General features: G+C 46.8%; 1 protein-coding gene across 1 annotated transcript in view; it reads right to left on the bottom strand.

Annotated features, from left to right (window-relative positions):
- The window catches only part of DNAI1 (dynein axonemal intermediate chain 1), a 144,024-nt gene that overhangs the window by 26,447 nt on the left and 94,592 nt on the right, over positions 1-22,985 (bottom strand). The window contains exons 17-19 of the mRNA XM_035565893.2: positions 16,621-16,769; positions 15,660-15,759; positions 921-1,106 (exon numbers count right to left, since the gene is read on the bottom strand). Coding sequence (XP_035421786.2) covers positions 921-1,106; positions 15,660-15,759; positions 16,621-16,769 — 435 coding nt within the window. The remainder of the gene's footprint in view (positions 1-920; positions 1,107-15,659; positions 15,760-16,620; positions 16,770-22,985) is intronic.

Genomic DNA, 22,985 nt, shown 5'->3' with positions numbered 1-22,985 from the left:
GGAGGGACTTTTTTAAAATCAGTCAGAACACTCAGGACTGACACCAGGGATGATCAGTTTCCTGCCAAAGACCTTGCTTAACGCAGTTGGCTGGTAGAGTATATAAAAACCTTTGTGGGTATATAAATAAAAAATGATCACCATGACATATTGCTTTCTGGGATCAATTCTAAAAAGCCTGAAACTGAAAAAGCTCCATTAAACAAGGGACAACTGGTTGTGAGAATTACTTGAGCTCAGAAATGATGCTGCATTTACAACAATACAGTTCCTGTCTGGATGAAGCCCATAAAGTATAATAAAGGAACCGTGCAGGAGAGGTTCAGCATCCTGCAGGACTGGCACTCATGGATGGGTGGGAAAAGGGGCTTCACCGACTCACAGAGGCATCTGCATCTCATTGCTGTCACTTGAGAAAAGCATCCCATGTCTCCTCGCTGATTTAAGGTAGTACTTGCTCATTTACAGTACACAGTGACACAATGGTCAGGGCACAGGCTCTGATGATCCAGAAATACAAGAAGACAGACAGCATGGGCTCTATGGGAGGACTTGGGAAGGAGTTGGGATCACCTTTACTCAGTTTCAAGGAGCTTTGCAAATAAAACCCAAACTTCAGAAAAGATGTGAGCTTTGGGAAACATATGAACCTCTGCAGAGTTTTTGGGTTTGCCTGGAACACTGTAAGAAAGTGGCTTCTCACCTGCAATAATCCCACGGAGAGCAAACCTTCTTTCCACCACTCCCTGCTCCTGCCCAGGAGCTAACTGAGCCTTCTTACTCTGACAGGAACAGAAGCAGGGATCTGACATCCCAGACATCCTGCTTGAAAGGCTTGGGGTCTTAAGCATTGCACAGAGACAGGACAGTGAAGAGGCATGAAGAGACCTGCTGAAGTTCAGTGCCTCAGTGGTCCTTACCTTGGGCATCTTACGCAGATTGGGAGAGAGCTTCAAGCAGGTGATGTGGCCTCTCTCATCTCCAATGATGACAACAGGGTACACAGGGTTAAACTGGATATGGGTTATTTTATTTTTCTTCTTGGCCACCACTACCTGGGTGCATAGAGCTTCATACTTATTAATGCTCAGATCAAACACATGGGCCTGGAAAACAAAAAGACAAAGAACACAAAGGGGTTAATCAGGCAAGAACATCCCTCAGCAGAACGATGCCTGGAGAAATTGCAGAGAGAAAGGGTCCTAAGGAAAGGCAGCTTCAGCACACAATTACTATCCACCTTCAGAGGCTTTGTCCTCTTTTAAGAAAGTGATGTGCAGAAGCTGCCTGCTGGTTTTGAGGGACTGTCCCCCTCCTGCAGGGACTCACGGAGTAAGGACCTGTTCCCTGATGTGGGTGCAAGCTCTTCCCAAGACCATGGCAAGGCTCTAGCTGATCTGGACTGGAAAAGGCTCAGAGCTGGCATTGCTAATCCCACAGGTCTTAATCCCCCTTCCCAGTGTTGCTAGTAATGAGACAACCAGGTGTTAAAATGCAGTCTAACACAGATTGATGCACCAAGTGGGAAATGTTGTCAGAAGCACTGATTACCCTTTATTGCAGAACTTTCTAACATCTCCAGCTTAATAATAACATTAAAGAATCAAATCAGCAATTAATAGGGAAATTATGGGAACATGGACAGTACAATTAAGGATGTACCCTGTAGTAAAGCAAGGGAAGTACAGGCAAACGCACAGCACAGACCAGTTTGGTGCTGTCAGTCCTCTCCGGTCCAGGTGCTGTGGATGCTGTGCCAAAATAGACGTCCTTCTCCCATGGCACTGACAGGTAAAGGTTGGCCAAGCATGAGAGGCAAGGATGGAGGGAGGCAGACCCGAAGCCTTGCTCAAGTTGGATTCCCACCGGCACGGACCTCAGATCTACGGCACTAATAATCAGTGACAGACCTGCCACATCGCTAACTGCACGGTAATGCATGTTTCGCCACGAATCCAGTGGGAAGAGTGGAAGTTACTCAAGAGAATGTGTTAACCTAACATTGTCTCCCAATTATTGCAATTAGCTCCTGTCATCGCTACAGCCTGCAAAGGCTAATAAAACACGACGTTCCTTTCTTCCCTGGTGCTGAAGTGAGCACTCTCCAGCATGCTGGACTCCCACCTTGAATCTATCATGCACATCCTTCAGCTTCATGTTTTTTTCCCCTTTTTTGTCTTCAGAAAAGCTAAAGAAGGGGTTATTTTATGCTAACAAGTACAGTGGGAATAGGGGGGAAATAAGGACTGAACTACTTGTGTATCTCCTGCCAGCTGTATCTTGTTTACCAGCACTTAGCAGCCAGATGAGATGTATTATTTCAATGTTGTGGCCATGCCCACAATTTGAATCTAGGAATTATCTGAAATCTGACAGCAGTACACTATAAAAGCTTATTCCGAAGAGTGTGAAAGGTTTTGTATCAAATCACTAAATGTGCTTTCTCATCACACACCAAGGTGGTGAATTTATCTGAATCTGTGTACTGCAAAGAGCTGGGCAAGCTGCAAGAGCACAGATACCAAACAGTCTCACATGCCGCTGTGTCTTCATAGCCGTTTGTGATATACTTGGGCTGGGCTGTGGAATCAAGCAAAGGTTTTTCAGGTGCAGAAAACAAGATGAGGAAAAGTCCCTTCATGCTGGAGTAAAATAAGACTTTTCCAGACATAGAGGAGCTTGGGAAGTAGAGAGTATTCTCAGACATGTTTTAGAGAAATCCATGACAGTTTGTAACTCAAGAAGGGAATCCAAAGCATCAGCCACAGATAAGGATCTGCAGTTTGGAGAGCCCTTCCCTGTGCCCCGTCATCAAAAGAATAGCTGGAAAAAAGATGTCAGACTGATCCACCCAAAATATCAGATGCCAGAGCTAAATTCTGAATCTCAACCTGAAACTCGAGGTCCCACACTCCAGCCAAAGTAATCCCAATTTCCTTCCTCTAGGCATCAAAAAGAGTTTCTGTCCTGCCTTGTATTTATGCCTGCTGTCTTACTGTCTCCGAAAAGGAACAAGCTCTCTTTTAAGCACATCAGCCCCCCATGACCCACACTCGCTGAAGGCTTAATTGCTTGCCTTCACAGAACACATCTTTATTAATTTAAGGATGTGATTCACCTCTCCCCCCAATGGCACAAGCTCGAATGCTAACTAACCTGAAAGCCCAGGAAACACCCCTTGCTTGAGTAGCATCGATTAATCTAGAAAAACAAAGGCAGCATGGAGTCAGCGGCCAGGTTTTGTTTCAGCAGCGAGGTCTGCACTGCTGCTTTACAAGGCTGTCAGTGTATCACACCTGCACACCACAGCCGGCAGTGCAGTGTAGCAAAGATGGCATTGTCTGAAGGCTCAGCTGGGGGGTGCTGAGCAATGCAAATTACTGTGGGCGAGGCTGTTTTTCAAAAATGCCACCGACAGCCCAGACAAGCAGAATGCCTGGGACAAGAACTCGAAACCATCAGCAGTGTGGAGAAGGTCAAAAGCAAACAAGTTTATGAATGTTCCTACTATAAAGCTCCTCTTTTATGAGCTTCTAAACAAATAGGCTTGTTTTCTTTTGCCAAGGGAATCATGGAAAAGAACAAACTATTCCAGTTCTCCAGCTGGAAACAACAGCCTCATATCAGCTGGCAGACACTCCAGATGGAGGGGTGGGCCACAGGCATTAGGAAGGACTTCAGAGGCTTTGATTTAGAGCTTACAGGCACTCTCAGGGGAGGGGAAAATGGGGTCAGACCAACACTGTGCCTTGGGAGTATCCTAAAAGAGGCATGGGGCTTTGCACAGCACTTGAAGCAGCCTCGTGCTGCTTCAAAGAGCTGACCGGCACCATCTGCAGATCTGCCCGGGGTTTGGGGCAGGGCTTTCTGCCCCAAGAACAGGAGACTGAAATCCTGCAGCTCTCCTTGAGGGTCCTAGTCCCAGAAGCTGCCCAGCTGGCTCAGGTCATGGAATTAAGGAATACGGATCAGGCTCCAGTTGGATTTCCCATCTCAGAGATTCACCAGCAGCACACAGCTTCTCTCCATCCCACCACCCCAGTGGCCTTCACCCCCCCAGACTACAGATCACTGCTTACCTGCAAAGACAGCCCTCAGGGCTCACAAGATGAGCCCTCTCTGGGTACCTGACCCCAACAAGTGCCACCTGACCCTGAGCATGACTCCAGCATCAGACCCAAGGGGATGAGAGCTGTCCCCCAGATGCTGTCAGGCAGCTGGTGCCAACTGGCTTTTCTGACGAGGGCTGATGTTTGTGTAATTTCCACATGTGGCAGAGAAGTGTATTTGCATAATCACTTACATACAGCGTGTCACATCATCGTGGACTCCTACAGCTCACAGGGCAGATGCTTCTACCCATCTGGCCCCCAGTTCCTCTCTCAGTACCACAGCATCGCCCAGGCTTGCATCTCCAGCAACGCAGGAAGGCAGCGATGCTTAACAGCACGTGACATTTCATAGTTCAATGAATCCATGGGAAATAGAGCAATTTGCTCATGGTCCCAGAAGCGGAAAGTGTAACTTTGATGGGAAGACAGCACATAACGACGTGCCAGCGCAGTGCCTGTGCTGGGACAGCAGCTTGGGTTTTAATGGTACTGATAACTACGTAGGAACAAAAAGCACCTCAAAATTGTATCCTTGTTAGTGATTACAAACCAGTGATGGGCAACCTGCACTTATCCAGGAACAGCTTAGAAAATCCAGCGTGGAGGTTTCAAACCCCTGATTTGCAGCCCTTGAAAAGTGTTTCCACTGTGGTGCATGTCCCCAGAGGCAGCTGGAGCCTCCTGACAATAAAGTTGTTTTTCTCTGACACCTCCTGCAGATCCTGCAGAAGCAAGCCAGGGACCTGCAGGGTCTGCAGCCCTGCTGCTTGCAGACCACAGCAGACACCTTAATTCGTTCTGTTAGGCATTGAAATAATGGGAAAGGGCTTTTCAGTCAACAACCACCAAAGGAAACCTGGAGTCCCAATCCCAAAGTGCCCGACAGTTTGATGCCAGGCAGATGTTCAAAGCAAACTTCTCCTTGAAGGAAAGACAGTAACTCTGATAAGCCAGTAGCCCCCGAAGATGAGCACTGAAGTTTAGCAGATGCCCAGTTGTCTCTGAGATGGGATCAGGTGGATCCTGCAGCCTTTGTCAGATGCTTTTTATTCAATAAGAACATTTTAAAATTACCATCAGGGTAACGACAGAGCCTCCATGGTACTGGCAATAATGGCTGTAACTGCTATGTTACAGTTGCAGAAAATATTTGACACAAACGAGCAGCTTTGATGCCTGACTCTCAAACAGCTGGAGGAGAAGTTCAGCTCAGTTGCATCCAGAATCATGCAAATACATCTCACCTCCAGAGACTCCCCAGTAAGGCTCCTCATGGCCCCTCTGTAAGCTTGGCACAGTGCAAATCCAAGGCTATTAATGTATCTCCAGCATCAAACCATGCTCAGCGTTTTGAGCACTTCACTTCTCCCCACCTGCTCTGCAAGCTGCATTTTCAGCCTGAAAGCCAGCCCGAGCTCTCCTCTGCCCAGCAGCTTCCAGCAGCTCCAAGGAGACTTGCAGCCCTCTGTCCTTATGCTCTGCTGTCCCCCCCGTCCTGCAGCACAGCAGCAGGGAAGGAAATGTCAGCGGACCCAGGGGCAAGCTGCACCCTCCAAGCAGCACCACACAAAAGCATGTGTGTAGAGCTCTCCAAGCTCTCTGCCAGCAGGAGAAACAACTTGACATTTGTGGACCACGAGGATGAGAACCCAAGAGCTACCTTGACCTACTCTGCTTTTACTGCATGCCTCAAGCACAAGCTGGGGCTGCAGTGGATGCAGCCTTTGCTGTCCTTTTCTCCTGGGTTTACAAGCCTTCATCCCCCATCACTGGTCTGGACAATGCCCCCATGCTCAAAAACAACCTGGCAGGAACCAGAACCAAGGCTGGGGGAAATATATGGATGTGTGTAAGAACAAAGCAGATGTACCTGGTAACTTGGCAACAAAGAATAAAATCAGTGCAAGAGCAAAAGGTGAGGGGTGATTTAATATCATTCTGCCCTTTACCAGCTGACATCTCTTTCTTTGGTTGGCTTTCACTGTCTGTGTGATGGATTTCCCTCATTTTCTTGACTGAATCATGATACCTCTTCCATTAGCCAACTCCGCAGGTGATTTGTTTCAAATTCTCAAGTAATATATTTAACAAGTTGGCAGGTCACCCCCAACCCTTGTCAAGCACCGGTGCATCCTACAGGCACTGGGCAGGCAGGGCAGCCCCAGCCTGCATCAAGGCCAAGCTGCCATGTGCTGGAGGACTTACTTTATGCCATTGCTACAGTCCCACTGCAGCCAGGTTAGTCTGGGGAGCAGCTCCAGTACAGTTAATTTTCTCTAGGAAGACATTTTCAAGTTACATGCGTAATTTGAACGGGCTGTAAGACATCCAACGCATGGGGCAGGCAGGGGCTCTGCAGGAGGAAAGGGGACCTGGCTCAGAAAACCTTCATTGCCTCCCTGTTTCTGCAAGGATGACACAGGAATGCTGATCCTCTGCTGCCTGACACCAGCACCAGGCAGACCTACAAACACACGGGTGCTCACTGCACTGTCATGCTAGTGGAGCAGGACTGACCCCAGCTCTGTTACAGGCATGTTCAGAGGTAGCTTCGAGCTCAGGAGGATGAGCAGGAGTCCAGGAAAGCCACTGCTTGGGTCCAGCCAGGTGGCTGCATGCCCTGGGGTGCAGGAGAGGACCAAGAGCATCCCTCAGCCCTGCAGCATCTCTGCCCTGCAGCATCTCCGCCTGCTGCTCCGAAGCGTGCAACACAGCAGGGAAGAGAGGGTCTGTGCCACCTGGCTTAACATGGGGGCGGAGGGGAGGGCTTCACTGTAGGGCTGCATCTCTCTGCTCTTCCTCATTCACTAAGAACTGGGTCGCTCACAATTTGACAAGGTAGGAAAACAGCCTCAGCCTCAGCTGATTTGACTCAGCTCCCACAAGTCAGTAAGAAACCGAAGCCTCAGCATGCGGAAGAGCTGTTATTCATTCAGACAGGCTGAGGACCATTTAACCTCCACAGAAAACCCTGTCACATTGTTTTACAAGGAAGTGCTTGTTTATCTGAGCTAATTTTCCTGTCAGTCACCACTTCCTGCCAACCAGCTCTGCTCTGGCAGTCTCAGTGATCAGGGTAATCTTCTTCATGTCTTGGTCCTGCACACTCCTGAAAGCTGTTATCTGGTGCTAAATGGCTGATACATGCTACCCCAGAGCTGGCTGCACTTCAGTTTGGTGTAATATGATTTTCTTGTGTTGCCCATGACTCTTTTATTTTTTTCTCTTTAACATTAATAGCATGCTTTGGAATGAATCACAAACTGAGCTAATGTTTCTCACACCTCCTCACAAAGCCTCCTTTTGCTCTTCATTTTTATACCAAATTTGTTACTTTTCTCATCACTTCTGAAAGGTGAAAGCCAAACAGAGAAACTAATCTGCACTGAACTCGTGTGATGCTAGGCTGATAAGAGCAACCAGACCTCTGCACTATGCTGCAATCCCTTCTGTAACACCAGGGATGACCCCTCTTTAAAGACCAGCACCCAAAGCCCAGCCTGAGCCTTGCTCGTGTTTATGGGGTGACTGCCCCTGCATCTGCCAGGGTCTGACTCAGAAGCACAGCTGTGGTGTTGGTGAGAGCACAGCAGCGTGGTCAGCCCCGGCCCCAGCCTGCCTCATGGTCCTGCTGCTTCCCCAGTGAGTGCTCATTTCCCCCTGCACATTTGGTTTGCGTTTTTATTGAGTTTTATCTCATTCATTGCAAATTGCTGCTGAGGTTGTCGAGCTCATTTACAGTTCCAGTTCTGGCACCAAAGCACTTTTAAGTCCTGCCCACTTAGTCCCACCACAATTACTGCTGAGTTTCAGCGCCAGCCCTGCCCCTGAAGCATCCTTAGCAGTGCTGCACACTACTGAGAATGATTTCCATTGTGCCACTTCCACCTTCTCACCTGCCTTGTAGTTTCCTTATAGGCTTGTGCCAGCAGCATTCCTGAAGTCACCCTGAATAGATGAATTACTGTCTCCTTCCTCTGATCTACCAGGCCTGTCAGTTCTAAAAACTGTTTTAGATCAGCTTTATGTGATACGGCATTACTAAAGCCTTACTAGACTGGCTGTTCTTTGATCTGCCAGTGCTTATGAATAGATCATTCAATTACTTGTCCCAGAGTCTTTCTGGATAGCACATTTAGGCTGCCTACTCTCTCCTGCCTTGTTATGATCTTGAGAGTGGGCAAAAAGTCTTTCCTTCTGTCCTCTGTGACACTTCCCTACTGTACCAGCCCAAATCAAATACCTGAACGGTGAAGAACTGCAAGGCTGTTTCAATCAATTCCTTACATGCCCTGGGGCAAATCTGCCAGGGCTCTGCTACACAAACACATCCCAGTTGTGCCAGTCCTCTGGCTCTCTTCCTACCATTGCCCACTGCCCAGCCCCCAGTGTCAGGCTGGAACTACCTCCTCTTCATCTAGGATCAGGCTCCATCTCTTCCCATATTGGCAAGGGTCCTGGCTACATCCCCGTGGAGAGTCAGGTGCTGGGTGCTGGGATGCATGCAAAGGCAGGCAGAGGCACAAGCAGGGGCAGCACAGAGTCTGAAGGGGGAAGCGGTCACATCTCTCTGCCACTTGCAGTCCCGCAGCAAGCCAGCAAAGCTATTCATAAGACAGGTGTCAGACAGACATGTCAGACAGACATTGTCATGACAGACAACTGTCATGGTTTGGAGACTGGCATTTAAAAAGAACCAGCACAGATTTCAGGTTTTTATAAAATGGCAAGCAACAAACATCAAGGTTCAGGAGCTGCTGTCTCTGTATGGGAGGAAGGAGCAGACAAATGGGGAGCTCTCAGTGGCCCTAATGCCAGTCACCCCCACTTGCAAATTCAAACCTAAATGAGGGGCAATTCCCAGTGGCAGCTGATAGCAAAGAGCAGAAAAGCATCGAGGAGCAGTTTGCTAAACTCTTTCAGATATTCCTGATGGGCTCAGTGCCCCCAGTAGGTTTTCACACAAAGTCAAACAGGTTAATCAAAGAAATCTTTGGAGATGCTGCCCAAGCCATTTGTTCACACACGTTTGTTCACACATTCATACAAGCAGAAAAGGGCAAAGTTGGTTCCTGTGTGGCTGAATGAAATAGTTAGTCTCAGCAGGTAGGTTTTGTTAAAATGTTATATTTCATATGCTGACAGATTAATAGCTCTAGTAATGAAAACCTGGCCTGGGAGCATCTGCGTAAGAAATATTCCATGCAAAGCCACTGATAAAGGTTTAAATTCATCACTCTGACTTTTCATTGAAACCAACTACTGTGCTCACAAAATCACCTCACCTGCCACCCAGTTGCTATGGGACACAAGGCAGTGAGCAGCAGTGTCCTGAGCCGGCTGATGCATCTTTAGGTTTGGAGCCCACCTCAACACCCTATGGAAGCCTGGGAGCTGTGGCAGGATAGAGGTGAGGACCCAGACCCTGCACAAACACACAACGGTCTTCTGGACTAAGAGAAGCTGCTGTGGGAGAGAAATCCCAGGGCACAGAGAGCCTGGTGGCTGCGGGAAGAGAAGGAATGACAGTCTGGCTGGCTTGCAGTAAGTGGAAAGCAGCATTAATCTCAGGGACTCTGTCCATCTACCTCTCTGAGCTTTGACATGTCACCAACCCTTGTTTAAAAGCAAACATGAGTCTGCCCAGCAGTCCACATCAATCTCAAAGATTCAGCAGGGAATAAGAAAGAGCCTTTTAGGGTTTGTGGTAAAAGAAAATGAGCAGTTTTACTCAAAAACAACCACTTTGCTGTGAATGCAATTTAGAAGCCATTTTAAGAAAGTCCCTGCCCACTTCAGTTTGCTCAAAGGTCCTTCTGTGTGATGGCAAAGCGACCTATACTCATTTAGTGTTTTCACACACCAGCAATTGCCCAGCCCTGCAAGGACAGCAGCAGTCCCCAGAGCACAGGTGGACCCACAGACTCCTGCAGAAGGACAGGAGGAAAGACTTGGATGTGGCAGGGACATCTGCAGCATCAGGAGCTCACAGTCCTGACCCTCCTGGGCAAAAGTAGTGAGCGACGCCGAGAGGTCTGCCAGCATACCTGATTCGTGCCCCACAAGGAGAGGCAGGATTAGGTCCAAAATACCCTCTGAAATATTTGCAAATCTGAAAGGTTTAGCAAGCCTCTTATCTGCAAAGTCACTCAAGCTTTTAAAGACAGAGATTGGCTTCCAGTCAATGTTAAATGGTCAGCAAGTCTCTGGGAATTGTTCTATAAAGGCATGCACGTGGCAGTGCTAAACTGGTGTTTCTCACCTAGCTGGGAAAGAACGCGTATCAAGACACAGACACTTCTTCAGCATCTTATCCTGTAACATACAACAGAAACCTGGTCTTCAAGACTCCTCATACAAAACAGTTGTCCAGTAAAATGTGCTTATATAAGCAGGAAAGGGCACGCCTGCTTCCTGAGCAGCACAAAGCATTAGCTAGTATCCTGAAAGTCATCTCAAGTATTTCATATCTTGAAAGGTCAACAGCTTCACTAATGGGGGAAGAGTCCTGGAGCCCTGGAGCATATGTCTGCCCTGCTTTCTCTGCAGTGTGTGCACTCAGATGGCTTTTATCTAGAAGCTATCAATATTTACTAAGGGCAGCTATAACATCACCCTGCTCTTGCTGCATTAGTCATGAAGGACACAAACCACAAAAACATAATGGCAAATGGTCTTGTACTTAATGCATGCTCCTAAGTCACCTGCTGTTAAGCTCCTGGGATCATCCTTCTCACACAAGGACATTTCATAGTGTCACAGAGTTACAAGACAATTCAGGCTGGAAGAGACCCCCAGAAGGCTCTAAGTCCAAATTCTTGCCCAAAGCAGGGTAAGCTCTGAGGTCAGGTGTGGCTGCTCAGGGCTCCACCAAGTCTGGTCTTGAAGACCACCACAGAGAGATGGTACAACCTCTCTGAGTAAGATGTTGCACTACTTGACTGACTTCATGATGGAAAAGTTTTTCCTTACATCCAGTCTGAAGCTTTATTGTTTCAATTCATTTCGGCTGTTGTCACAGAATCACAGAACCATAGAAAGGGTTGGGTTGGAAGGGACCTTAAAGACCATCTAGCTCCAGCCCCCTGCCATGGGCAGGGACCCCTCCCAGCAGCCCAGGCTGCCCAAAGCCCCATCCAGCCTGGCCTTGGGCACTGCCAGGGATGGGGCAGCCACAGCTTCTCTGGGCAGCCTGGGCCAGGGCCTCACCACCCTCTGAGCGAAGAATTCCTTTCTAATACCTAACCTCAGATGTGTCTCATTGTCCCTTCATGCATTGCTGTGAAGACCCTGGCTCTAACTTCTTGACGACCTCCTTGTAGGCATTGTCAGGCTGCTATTAGGTCCCTGCAAAGCCATCCTTTTTCCAGACCCACCAAGCACAGCTGGACAGCGCCATTACAGTCATTGCATGGGGCAGCTGTGGCCTCCAGCCCGGGATCCAGACATCTGGGAACACTTGTGACAGGGGTGTCTGGCTTTTTTAACAGGCATAACAATTCATGCATGAATTCAGCATAAGAAAACATCCACATGCCCAGAGTGTGCCAGACTTGAATGTTTGTAGCATCGCCCATGTACAGCACAACCTTCCAACACCACGTCCTTTCTGAAGGAAAGCAAGTAAAAGAACTCTAAGAAAGAAATTTCAGGTCTCTGAATCGAGCTTTTACATGTTTCAATAGTTATTTCTGTTTCAAGTGGAAGTTTGAGATAGGCTCATAGCAATCTCCCAAAGGCGAATCCTGCTGAATGCTGCAGGGATTGAATTGCTCCCCTACCCATTTCCCTGCCCTTTGTTCTTACAATAAGCTGACCAATGTCCCCAGATCTTCTGCACCCTGAATGTAGGAGTTTGGCATCCAAATCCACCTCCACAGTCTTTTTTTATTTCCAAAGCAGGTCTCTGATCCCAGCTAGCCTTTTTCTTCGTGTTAGGTTTCTACCACTTACAGTCTAAAACCACGGAAATGAGGTGTTATCTAACCTCATTTATTTCAGTACTAATCACATCAGTATCTGCACCCAGGTCCCTGTAGGAGACAGGCTGGAAGGACCGCAGAGCTGCTGCCAGCCATCTGAGCTGCGGGACTCATGTTTAGAAATAACAGATCTCTCCACCTGTCTGCTTTAGGAAACACTATGGAGTCTTCAAGGAACATAAGTGTCATTTGAAATGCAATCACAGAGCAAAACTGTAGCAGACTTAGCAAACTGATTAAAACCAATGCCAAATGCTCACTAGCAACCGCTCTGAGTGCATCCAGCAGAGACTAGCTTCCATAAAAGCAGCTGACTGTCCACTCCTTTTAAAATCAAGCCATTTATTTAGCACCTAGCTATAGAACTGGGAGCTTCTTTTCAGGCAGCATTGGCACAGACATGCACGTCTCAGGGATGATTTTATTTTATTTCAATTTTCATTGCAAGTCATTTATGCTCGTTCTGAAATAAAATGGCCATCAGGCAGAGCAGGACACTAAGGAAATTACCCAGAACATGATGAAGAGGAACAGGAGCATTTAGTATCCACTGCATCAGCTGCGGAACAGTGCACACTTGGGTTATTTATAAAGAGGTGGTGCTGTCTGAAAGAGATGCCCATCTGCCAGCTCACAGGTTTCATCATAATGCTCCTGATACTTAGAGCTTTTCTTAAATCCCCACCTCCTGGAGGCAGGAGGACTGGGAGATTCTTAGACTGATTTCCAAGTCAGTCTTACCAACTGGGGGGACAATACATACATAAATTTTGGACACATGAGCTTCGGTAAGGAAATGTGTTTTTTAAAATATTCCAGGTATCTCTTTAAGACCACAATAAGGGCCTGATTTTAAAACCACCTCCAGGCAACCTTCAAGTTTTGCAGGCATAATTATGTGTGGATGCAAAGCTCAAGGCTGTTTCTGAAAAGGAAGCCTTTTATGTTTTATTTTCTGGCTGCATGTCCTGCAGTTTTCTGTATCCTGTTAATGTAGATTTTTTTTCCCAGCATTAATGGAGCCTGTCCTTTGCGAGGTGCTGACTTATTCCCAAGAAGTGAATTCTGCTACAAAGTGGTATATCTCCAAGAATGAAAAGGCTGTAAAAAAGTGTATTCCACTTCCACTGCAAATCTAAAAGGTTCTGTTTAAAATAGAAACTAAACCATGTCTCAGAGTTACCCTGCTGCAATCAACATGGTTAGTGGCTAGTGCAGGGGTCCAGGATTGCTATCAGCATCAGTCCTGGCCAGTGTACTGCAGTGGGAAGGCAGCTCTTGCCTTGACCTTTCCTGCTACACAGCACAATGCTGGGCTGTTCCTGCCTGATGGTCACTCTTGAGAGTCTGGGATTAAAGGCATAAAGCAGACTTAGATCCTACTCAAGGTGTGTATCCTGGGTGTGGTGCTGCCAAACGAGCAAGTCTTCTGTCTAATCCATAGCCCCATAAGAACTCCAGGCCTCTGGATGATGCAGCTAATGTGACTCTGCAGCAACACAACTCGTCATGACAGCTGTGGCTAAGACGAGGGTTGGGATGGAAAGACCTCATTGCACAAATTCTTGTCAAGTCCATAGGAGCTTTTCTATGAAGGGTAAAGCTCTGACAAAGAACCCAGCCCAAGTGACTAGCAAGAAGCCTCCCTGGAGATGAGCTATTGCAGCAGAAACTTGGGCACATGAATAAGACATCCAACTATGCCCCATGTTAAACCTCTACCTGCTCATGCTGGGCCAGGATGTATCACTGCCTGCATACATCTCTTCCTTGTCCCCACAGACTAGATGCCAGGACACAAACGGACTACACACAGTTAACCCAGCACTCCAGCAGAGCTGTGAACTCCAGCCAGGTTTGGGGGCTCACACAACAGCTCACATGGGGAACAAGTTGGAGCATGTATCACACCGAATCCTTTAGGCCCTTCATTTGGTATATGTGAGAAGGGGGATGGACAGATTCTAGAATAAAGGGCCCAATCTCAATTCTGCCTGCAGAGGAAAAAGCACCACCATTGCTTTATTTAGGCTGCAGCATCCTCGAGTTCCCAGGGAGGCCAGATGCACCAGTAAAGATATTTCCATTGCATAGCCTGAGAGAGACAAATTCACAGCCTGAGCCACTGAGTCTGTGAAACGAATTTTTTGCTACAACATAAAGGTTAAACTGCAATAAAGTTGCTAAGGCATCAATTCAGTGATACAGATATATAAAGGCCATCTTTTTGCTAGAGTAATTCGGCCAAACTGCACAGACTTTCCAATTTACACCAGCAAAACATGTAGCCCATGGTGACAGAGCAATGTGGTCTTACAGTACAAAACCACTGTTGACAGATAGCTACATGCCCTGGCTACTTGCCAGGCCTGAATTAACCATCTGAGCTACTAGGACGGATGGCTAGGGGCAAAAATATAACCGCCATCATCTCAACATTAGGATTGTTCTAAGTACTTCATTACCAAGTCATTACTCTTGGAGACAGCCTGATACAAAGGGAAAATGCTGATTTCATTTTATTTAATGGGAACAAAGTTCTATTGGCTGACCCTGGGCATATTACTGTAATTGATTTTTTAGTATCAATATAAGAATATATTCACTTAATTCTATTGCTTCCCATTACCTTAGAGGTTTGGAACCAATGCCCAGGTGTCAGCTCATGCTGGGGGTGCCCTCCTCTGGAGAATCATCTCTCCATCCCCAAGGATGCACTTGTTAATGAGCTGTTTTTACATAGAGGGAGTTAGGTGTTTTCTCTCTTGGCACGCACACCTGCCTTGATGTGGTTGGCATGAGGAATTTGGGACTTGCATGTGTTTGTAACACTCACCTCAATGAGGGGGAGTAGTATCAAGAAAGCAATACATACCCAGGGATACCCACACCAAGGGCAGGAAAGCATAGGAAAAAGCAGCCTGTTCCCTGCCCCCTGTCCTGTTTTCCCTTCTGTCCTCTACATACCTCCATCGCTGGAGTATGAGGAGAAAACCAGGACCGCAGGGAGGCTTGGCTAGCTAATGCCAGAGGTTGTGTTTGGCCCCCAGGAAGGACCCACACCTAGGGGAGAATGCCCACATGCAGCTACAAAGGGCTTGTTGAGGCTGCAGTGAGATGCAGCTGACCCTCAGCATCTGCTAAAAGTTCACCAATTTGTGATTTAACATCAGCAATTTGCATGGCAGGGATGCAGTTGAGAGATCTCTGGCCTTATCGCTTTTACAAGTGTGGTAGGCCTATAGGGAGGAGGAATAAGAGATACAGCTGCCCAAGTTTTCTCAACTCTGTTGGACTTCTGCATCCTCTGAAATCAGGTTGGCCAAAAGATGAATTGATAGTTTGGGGACCTCAAGCTACTGAAGTGACCCTGCCCTCCCAAGCAGCCCAGGCAAACCTCAGACAAGTTGGCCCCAGTCACTGGGCTGGATTCCAGCTGGTGGCCGATCCTCAGCTCCCCGATGTGCTTGCCCAAGATTGGGATGACCTGTCCCCATGCTCAACCCTGATCTCCCTTGACTCTGTCCCAGCTCAAATCAGAGCAGTTTTGCTCCCAGTCTCTCACCTTGCCATCAGTGGTGACTGCAGCAAAGACCGTGGAGGAGTAAGGGGACCAGACAACGTCCCCTACAGCAGAATGCAGGTCATAAATAAACATCGGAGTCCTGTAAAGAGAGACCCAGGATCAATTAAACAGATGCCACTCTGGAAGTGAAACTGCTGAGCTATAAACATTTTGATGCTGCAGCCTATGTACAAGGCCAGCTGTAAAAGTGGGAGATGGAGTATTTCCCTATGCCAGATACCAGCCAGGGTCTGAGCCAAAGGCAAAGCAGAGCTGAGCATCAACCTAAATGGGCCTGTATTGGTCCCACTGCATTGAGAAGACAAGTAGGATGTTTCTTTCTTTCTGAAAGCATTTTGAAAGCTTCCATTGCTTACAGGGAGATGTAGTCTCTCTGCTTAATAATCACAGAGGAAAAAGTGATTTTCCCTCTCTGGACTTCTGACAACACCATTGAATATTAGAGCAGTATTGGCAACAGGAAATATTTGACTCTGACTGATGTACAACAAAATCAATTTATGATTGAAACCAAACATTCCTCAACCACTAACCCTGAACTTCATTATGTATTTTTAAATGTTGCCGTTTTCTGGGGCCTCTCTGGCTCTTAGGAGGTGTCTGGCCCCTCAGGCCATAGACCAGCCCCTAACATTTCTCTAGATCATTTGCTCCAGACAAATAACCCTGCCACAGCAGGTTGTTGTCTGAAGAGAGACAGGTCAGTCAGGCTCTTTGCTGGGCTGCACTGCTTGGCAAATTTCTAGAGCAGCTGATGCTAAACCTTATACCTTATACTTCAGGAGCACAATCTGATTCCTCAGCCACAGAGAACAGAGAGAAGAGAGCAATATCAATGCCTAAGAGGGAAACTGAGACTGAAGTGTGAGCAGAACCAACATGTGCAGCTGGATTGTTAGGCTACACCTCACCAGCCACGCCAGGACCCAGCAGGACCTACTTGATGGTGTGATCCCAGATCTTGACTGTCCAGTCAGAGCTGCAGGAAATGAAGACTTTCAAGTGGTAGGGATTCCAGCTGACTGAATCCACGGCCATGTGATGGGCTTCAAACACATCCAGAAACTGGCTCGAATAGCATTTTGAACACTGCAATGGAAAGAACTAGTCAGTTATCACAGCTAGACTTTCTTACAGAGCTTGTATTCCTGGAGTAAGATGCGTGCAAATACTTGTATGGCCTCCCAGTCTCTTCTGGGCTGGCTGGGAAGAGGCAGCTGGTATCCAGAGGTGCTATAGACACTAAATCATTTAGCACATGCTGTTTCACCCCACTTGCAGGCAATATTGAGCTCCTCTCTGCCAGACACAGAGATGAAAATTGGTTGGATTTACAGCTGGAGACAGGCTGCAGAGCCCATACTCCACTGGAGGAGCTCCATCGCCTCTTGCCAGCCGGGGCTCCTGCTGTGCCTCTGTAACAGGCTCTTGGAAAGGCAGGGGAAAACAGCTCTCATGTTGCACAGAGCACACAGCACAGTACATTTGGTCTGTTGCAACTGTAATTCAAACCTTTAATAATAATGCTCTCAGCACAAGAATGACCTACCAGACCCTTTGGCTCGGGGGGGGATTTTGGGAACACGCCTAAATTCCCTTCCCTGCCATCACCCTGTGACAGCCTGGGCTAGCAGCCTGCATCACGCACCTCTGCCCTGGGGATCTTGTGCCACTCATCACTTCCCAGAGGGGTATGAGAACCGCGGGAGGGTGGCCAGCACTAAGCCGTGCCCCCAGGGGGCAGGTGGGCCACCCTGTACCCCAGCCGGTGTGTGAGCTCAGGAAAGGGAGGAGAAATTGTGATCTGCTTGTCTGCACCAGCAGGATACAGGGCTCAACCCAGATCCTGTCAGTTCTGCGTTCTCAGAAAAATTAGGTTATCCTCCCCAGCCTTCCTCCCAGCAGAGGGAACTGGAGGCTTCCTTCATTAGCCACAGGGATCCCTAACTCATGAATGAAGTCCTCTTGGTTGTTTTCTCACATGCAAGCTGTACCTACACAGCAAGTTTAGGGTGGTTGCAGGATTTCCCGCCAGTCTGCCTTGGTACCGTCACTACAAGGACTTTTCAGCACCTTTCCCTGCTCCCTCGTGAATGCAGCAAAACATCATCTGCCCATGCAGCAGGATTGCTGAAGTGTTACATGACTTTAATTCTTGCAAATTAAAGCTCTAACTAATCAGGAGGCTTAACTACTTATTACACATGATATTCACTGTCTGGGAACTCTGACCCGTTTTGCTTCCAATGTCCTTGTGTGCTAGGACAGGTACTGGATTAAGGGTGCTAAACTCTTCACACTGCAGCAGCTCTAGCATCCCTGGAGGGGGACTGTGGTAGGAAACAGAACCAAGAATGTGCCTCATGTCCCACTGAGATTTACTGACAGTGTCTATGGCTTGCTAATAGTTTGCTGCATACTCTATCTCTGAGCCACTGTGCCTGCGTGTAATTACGGTACTGAAATCTCCTTTAATGGCATGTTCCATAACTTTACTTCGTAATTCTTAATGTTCAGCCACCAGGAAAATTGGTACTTGGCTTGTTTTGAAAGTCACTTTGCTGGGAACAGACAGAATGGGTCACGAGTAATTCATCACAAGAGAGAGGCTGCTTTATTTGGCTGTCTTTCCAAGTAGGTGGATTGAAGGTCCCTAATACCTGATGACTTTGATCAGTAAGATCTTAACAAGATCTGTCTACATCCAACAGATTGTAATGCTCAGAGGTCTGCTTTTAGAGCCCTGTTGGGGCTGAGCCCATGATAAGGGCAGCTCTCTGGTCACTAGTAGAGAAGGCCTGTAACACTCTGGGGTGTGCTGACCCACTTTGCAGTCTGCAAGTCTGGCTCAGAGCTGAGGTCCAAGCCTTGGCAGGAAAGGGACCCGCAGTTTTCCCATGAAATCAGCAGCAAAAGGGGTCCTGTAGGGCCTGGCTAGTATCCCTTGTGAGAAACAGACCCTGTGCGCCTGCCTGAACCCACAGCCATACGCTGTGCTCTGGCACTGCCTGCCAGTCCCACGCCACATTCATCCATCCTTCAGTATTGTCCCTGCAGTGAGACTGGGCCGTGGTATTCCCAAGATGTGTTTTGAAGGAACACCATGCACTTGAGAAAAAGTTCAGAAAGAAGCACAACTTCAACAAATAAAAGAGTTTCTGAGCTACCTAGAACTGCTGGCAAAGTCTTCTGCTACTATTCACTTTAAAAAGCATACAGTTATTAGACACATGTCAGGATGAAAACAAAACCACTGGAAAATGTGATGCCTAACTTCTGACAAGACAGCTTTGAAGAGCATGAGTAGATTCAAGGAGCTGGCATTTGTGCAGCCTGTCTGATCTTCTGCAGCACTGCTCAAATTTGCTGAAAGTGTTTTTCTCCTATTTAAATGGTGGTAGGTGTGTGTGAATAGTAAATGGTGTTTTTATGACGGAACAGGAAAGCAAGAATTTGTCTGTGGCAATACATGAAACCAGTAACAAGATGACTGGTGACAGGGTTACAAAACAAATGGGAGGAATATTGAGAGGAAAGGACAACTCCAAGGACACACAACTTATTCATAATATTCATTATTAGAACTTCAATTTATCCTAAATGCTACTCTAACATAAAACTCCTCTGCATCAATGGTGAACGGATGTTATTAGTATCCTTATACCATAGAGGGTTTCTTTAATTCCCTATCAGAAATACTGAGACTCAAAGTAATATGCAGATCTGAAAAAATAAGTCTCTTTCAAAGGAATTTTGTGTCTGGCAGCAGAAAGAGTACTGCCCAACATCAGCACTGCCAGGCAGACCAGGACACCCAGCTCTTCTTCAGAAACTGCCAACACAAACGTGTCCCACAGTGTCATGGACTGCTGTTACAGCAACATCTGAAGCTGTTGGACTTTTGTTCAGTGTCCTCTTGTACAGATTTGTAAGAGAAGTGCTAAGATTTGTAGAAAGGCTTCCAAGTGGAAACGGGTGAATGTGAATGCGTTGGAAGAAACAGCAGGAAAGGGTAAAAGAAAGAACCTATGTTAACTGATGGCAAATGCAGCCAGTCAAATGACAAGATAGCTAGACAGAACAAACTGAAGCCACAAAGATAGAGTGGCAAGAAGATGAGGAACAAAACTCAAGCCTTAAAATATCCAGACAAGGAAAACAACTTTGCCTAAGATGGGGCAAGACAAGATACCAAGGAAAAAGCTCTCTCCATTCCTGAAGGGCAACTGGAAGTTGGAGCATGTCCAGAAACCAGTTTGTCATAACTATTAAGGAAAACCCAAGAGATGTGCTAACAACTCAGCAGCCAGTGTCCTTTGTCCTCTGTATAGCTGCAAGAAATCCTGGCCTGACCACACAGGTACAAATGTCCTGGTGCTTGGTATGAGAGAATAGGTTAGAGTGAAATCAGTTTTATTGAAAATAAGAATAATCTTTTCCTTCTATATAGTCTTGCACTGAATTTTATTATATTAATTTGTTACATTCTCAAGCAAACTGCCTAAGACTGAAAAAACCCTCTCTCACATGAAAATGCACAAATCTTACCACATTTTTTCTGTTGTGAAACTCTGCTGACTAAGAAGCAGTTCTGACCAAAGACCTGAAGTCACAATAAAGTTTTAACGTGAATCTCAGAGGCCATCCTTTTTTGTACCAAAGCTGAACAATTCCTAAACAGCAAATAAGATATGCAAAGAGGCAGTTTTGTATTACAGAACCACATTAATGCAGAAACAGTTTGTTCTCTATGTAAAAGGGCAATAGATAGGTCTGTGTATAATTAAAATAATGATTTCTTGGCTTCAGAAATACTATTAACTAAGCCATTTTAAAAAATTCACTGCAATCATTCTGCAGCTAAAGAATTAACATATTGTAATGCTATTTGTGGGCATGCCCGGTCTTTGAAAAAATGCCTCTCTGAAATTCATTTTTCAATTTATTTAATAAATAATCTAAAATTCAGCCCGTGTGGAGAGCAGTCCATGTGTGATCCCTGACTCATACAGCACATAAGAAGTCTGTCCTTCTCACTCAACATGCAGTGACATGGGAGTGCAGCACCGAGACCCAGGCAGCTCACTCCCACTCAGCGCAGCCACTGAACCCAAAAGCTGCCCGAATGGCTGCGGGACTGTCAGTGCCCTCAGCATCCATGTGGGGCAAGGCTCTAATCCACAGTTAGTTCCAGTAATGGATTCAAATGTGTGATTTTCAATAAAAGTTGTGATGAAGGTGTGCAGTAGTCCTTAAGAAACGTCTGGAGCAGCAGCAACTTGTTGATACTGAAATTTCTGAAACTGCTTGTAGCAAACTCCTGGGGGACACTGAGGGTTCAAGCATTTTTGCCCCATTTTTTGTGGGTACTGTGGAGGCCTGCTTGTCTAGACACTGAAGAACTCTCATCCCTGTGTTACTCCATACAGTCTGATGGATGATTGCCTCTGCATTCCTATGGGAACATCTGAATTTGATAGGGCTGTGTTGCACAACGCAAGAATGGTCCCATGTTTCTCTAAAGCCCAGCAATGCCACAAGAATGCTTTGTTGTTACCAGTAACCCTGAAATCGGCCTTTATACCAATAAAAGAAACAATCCTGTACAACAGTCTCTCTCTGCATTAGTTCACCCAAGAAGTGGTTAAAATGCCTGTGGGGCTTCGTGCTGGGATCACTCTGTGTTAAAACCCATCCTAGCTCCAGTTTCACTAAAGATTATTCACAGCTACAGTTCCATCAGTGCAAACACTCCCAAATTCTGTTCCTATTCAATCCTCCTACAGAAAAGATTTGCTTCACTGTGTAAATCAGGCAGGACACCAGCCTGAACACTTCTCCTGAAAGGTAACTGACGGTCCCACCTAACACTGACATCCACTGTTGTACTCACTGACATCCATCACTCCCCTAAGCACAGAGGAAGTTAAATCGTGGTTCAAACATGTGGTTCCTTACTGCATTTTGATCAGGACTAGACACAGCAGTACTCAAACAACTTAGAGTACAATACCCAAGATACCAACTACTGTAGTTGATCAGACAAGTGAGAACATCTGCCCATAACTGAACAGATGTTTTCTATCCTGAGAGCATAAACAAGAAGCCATTGCATTTACTCCACTCTCCATCACCCATCAGCCCAGCACCCCCATTTCTCCCACTTTCTTTCTGCTCCTGTCTTGTCAAATGCAAGTGAGCACTACTCAGAAATCCCCCCTAGATACTGCCCGGCAGAAGGACAAATTTCAGTCAACCTAAATGATTGATACTGATTTCAAAATACAGTTCTCTTTGGGTTCTTTTTCTCTGTTTTGTTTCCACTTTGCAGCAGGACATGGGAAGGAGCTTACTGCATCTTCTAGGGATGCCTGGATAACTCCGCTCTGCAGGTCAGCCTCCTGCTGATGGTGCAATCCTAACACTGAAGGGCTGTGGCTACGATGTTAATGAAGCTGAAAAGCCAGCTCAGAGACGTGCTGGGCAAACAAAAGTTATGTAAGTATCATAAGCAGTAAAAGGCTTTATATTCAGGGTTAAATTCAGCAGAGCTCAAAACTTGCTATTTTAGCTTATTTTCTTATGAAAAAAACAATGTCTGTTTCCTGCTGTCTTCTTGTCTCTCCTCTCAAACAACTTTTGACCTCGCTTGCAATTTCAGCCAAAGTTGGCTGCACAGGGGACTTGGCAATATTAAGGTCTTACACATTTCATAAAAAGGGACAGCTGCAGAGTGCAAACATTTGGGCAATGCCCCTCACCATGGAAAGGCAATCAAAACTCAGCCCCTGTCCTCACAATGTGGCTGGAGCTGGCCGGCTGACAAATGCCAGCAGGAACTGAGCACCATTAGAGGAGACAGTGAGAAACTGGATATAGGAGGGTGATGAGAAAGTGGGGCTGGGGGAAGGAGCTGCGATGTAATTGTGGAAGGGAAGGGCTGCAGGACACCAAGCCATAGGAAATATGGTTTCATTAGTCTCACTGCTCGCAGGATAACAGGTCTAAAAAGGAAAAGAGATGAGATTTTTCCTGCCATTTCCCTGTAGCCATAAGGACAGAGGACTGATGCCTTTTAACTTCTGCTCTGATCACAGTTAGCGCCTCACTTGCACAGCTGCAATCTGCAAAGCATTCTGGGATGCAGTTTGCATGAAAAACGTTTCTGCAAAATAATGTCTTAATTGGGTCTGCACAGAGAGCTCCCCGTGACCCTCTGGGGCTCTGTGCTGGTCTCTGGTTCACCACAGGGATCTGAAGGCAGGACCAGGCTCTGAAGTCGTACTTTGTTGCTGTCTGAGCAAA

Source organism: Cygnus atratus, chromosome Z (assembly GCF_013377495.2).
Source record: "Cygnus atratus isolate AKBS03 ecotype Queensland, Australia chromosome Z, CAtr_DNAZoo_HiC_assembly, whole genome shotgun sequence".
Lineage (NCBI taxonomy): Eukaryota > Metazoa > Chordata > Aves > Anseriformes > Anatidae > Cygnus > Cygnus atratus.
Note: the sequence above shows the minus strand (reverse complement) of the source record. Positions and strands in the feature narration are given on the sequence as shown.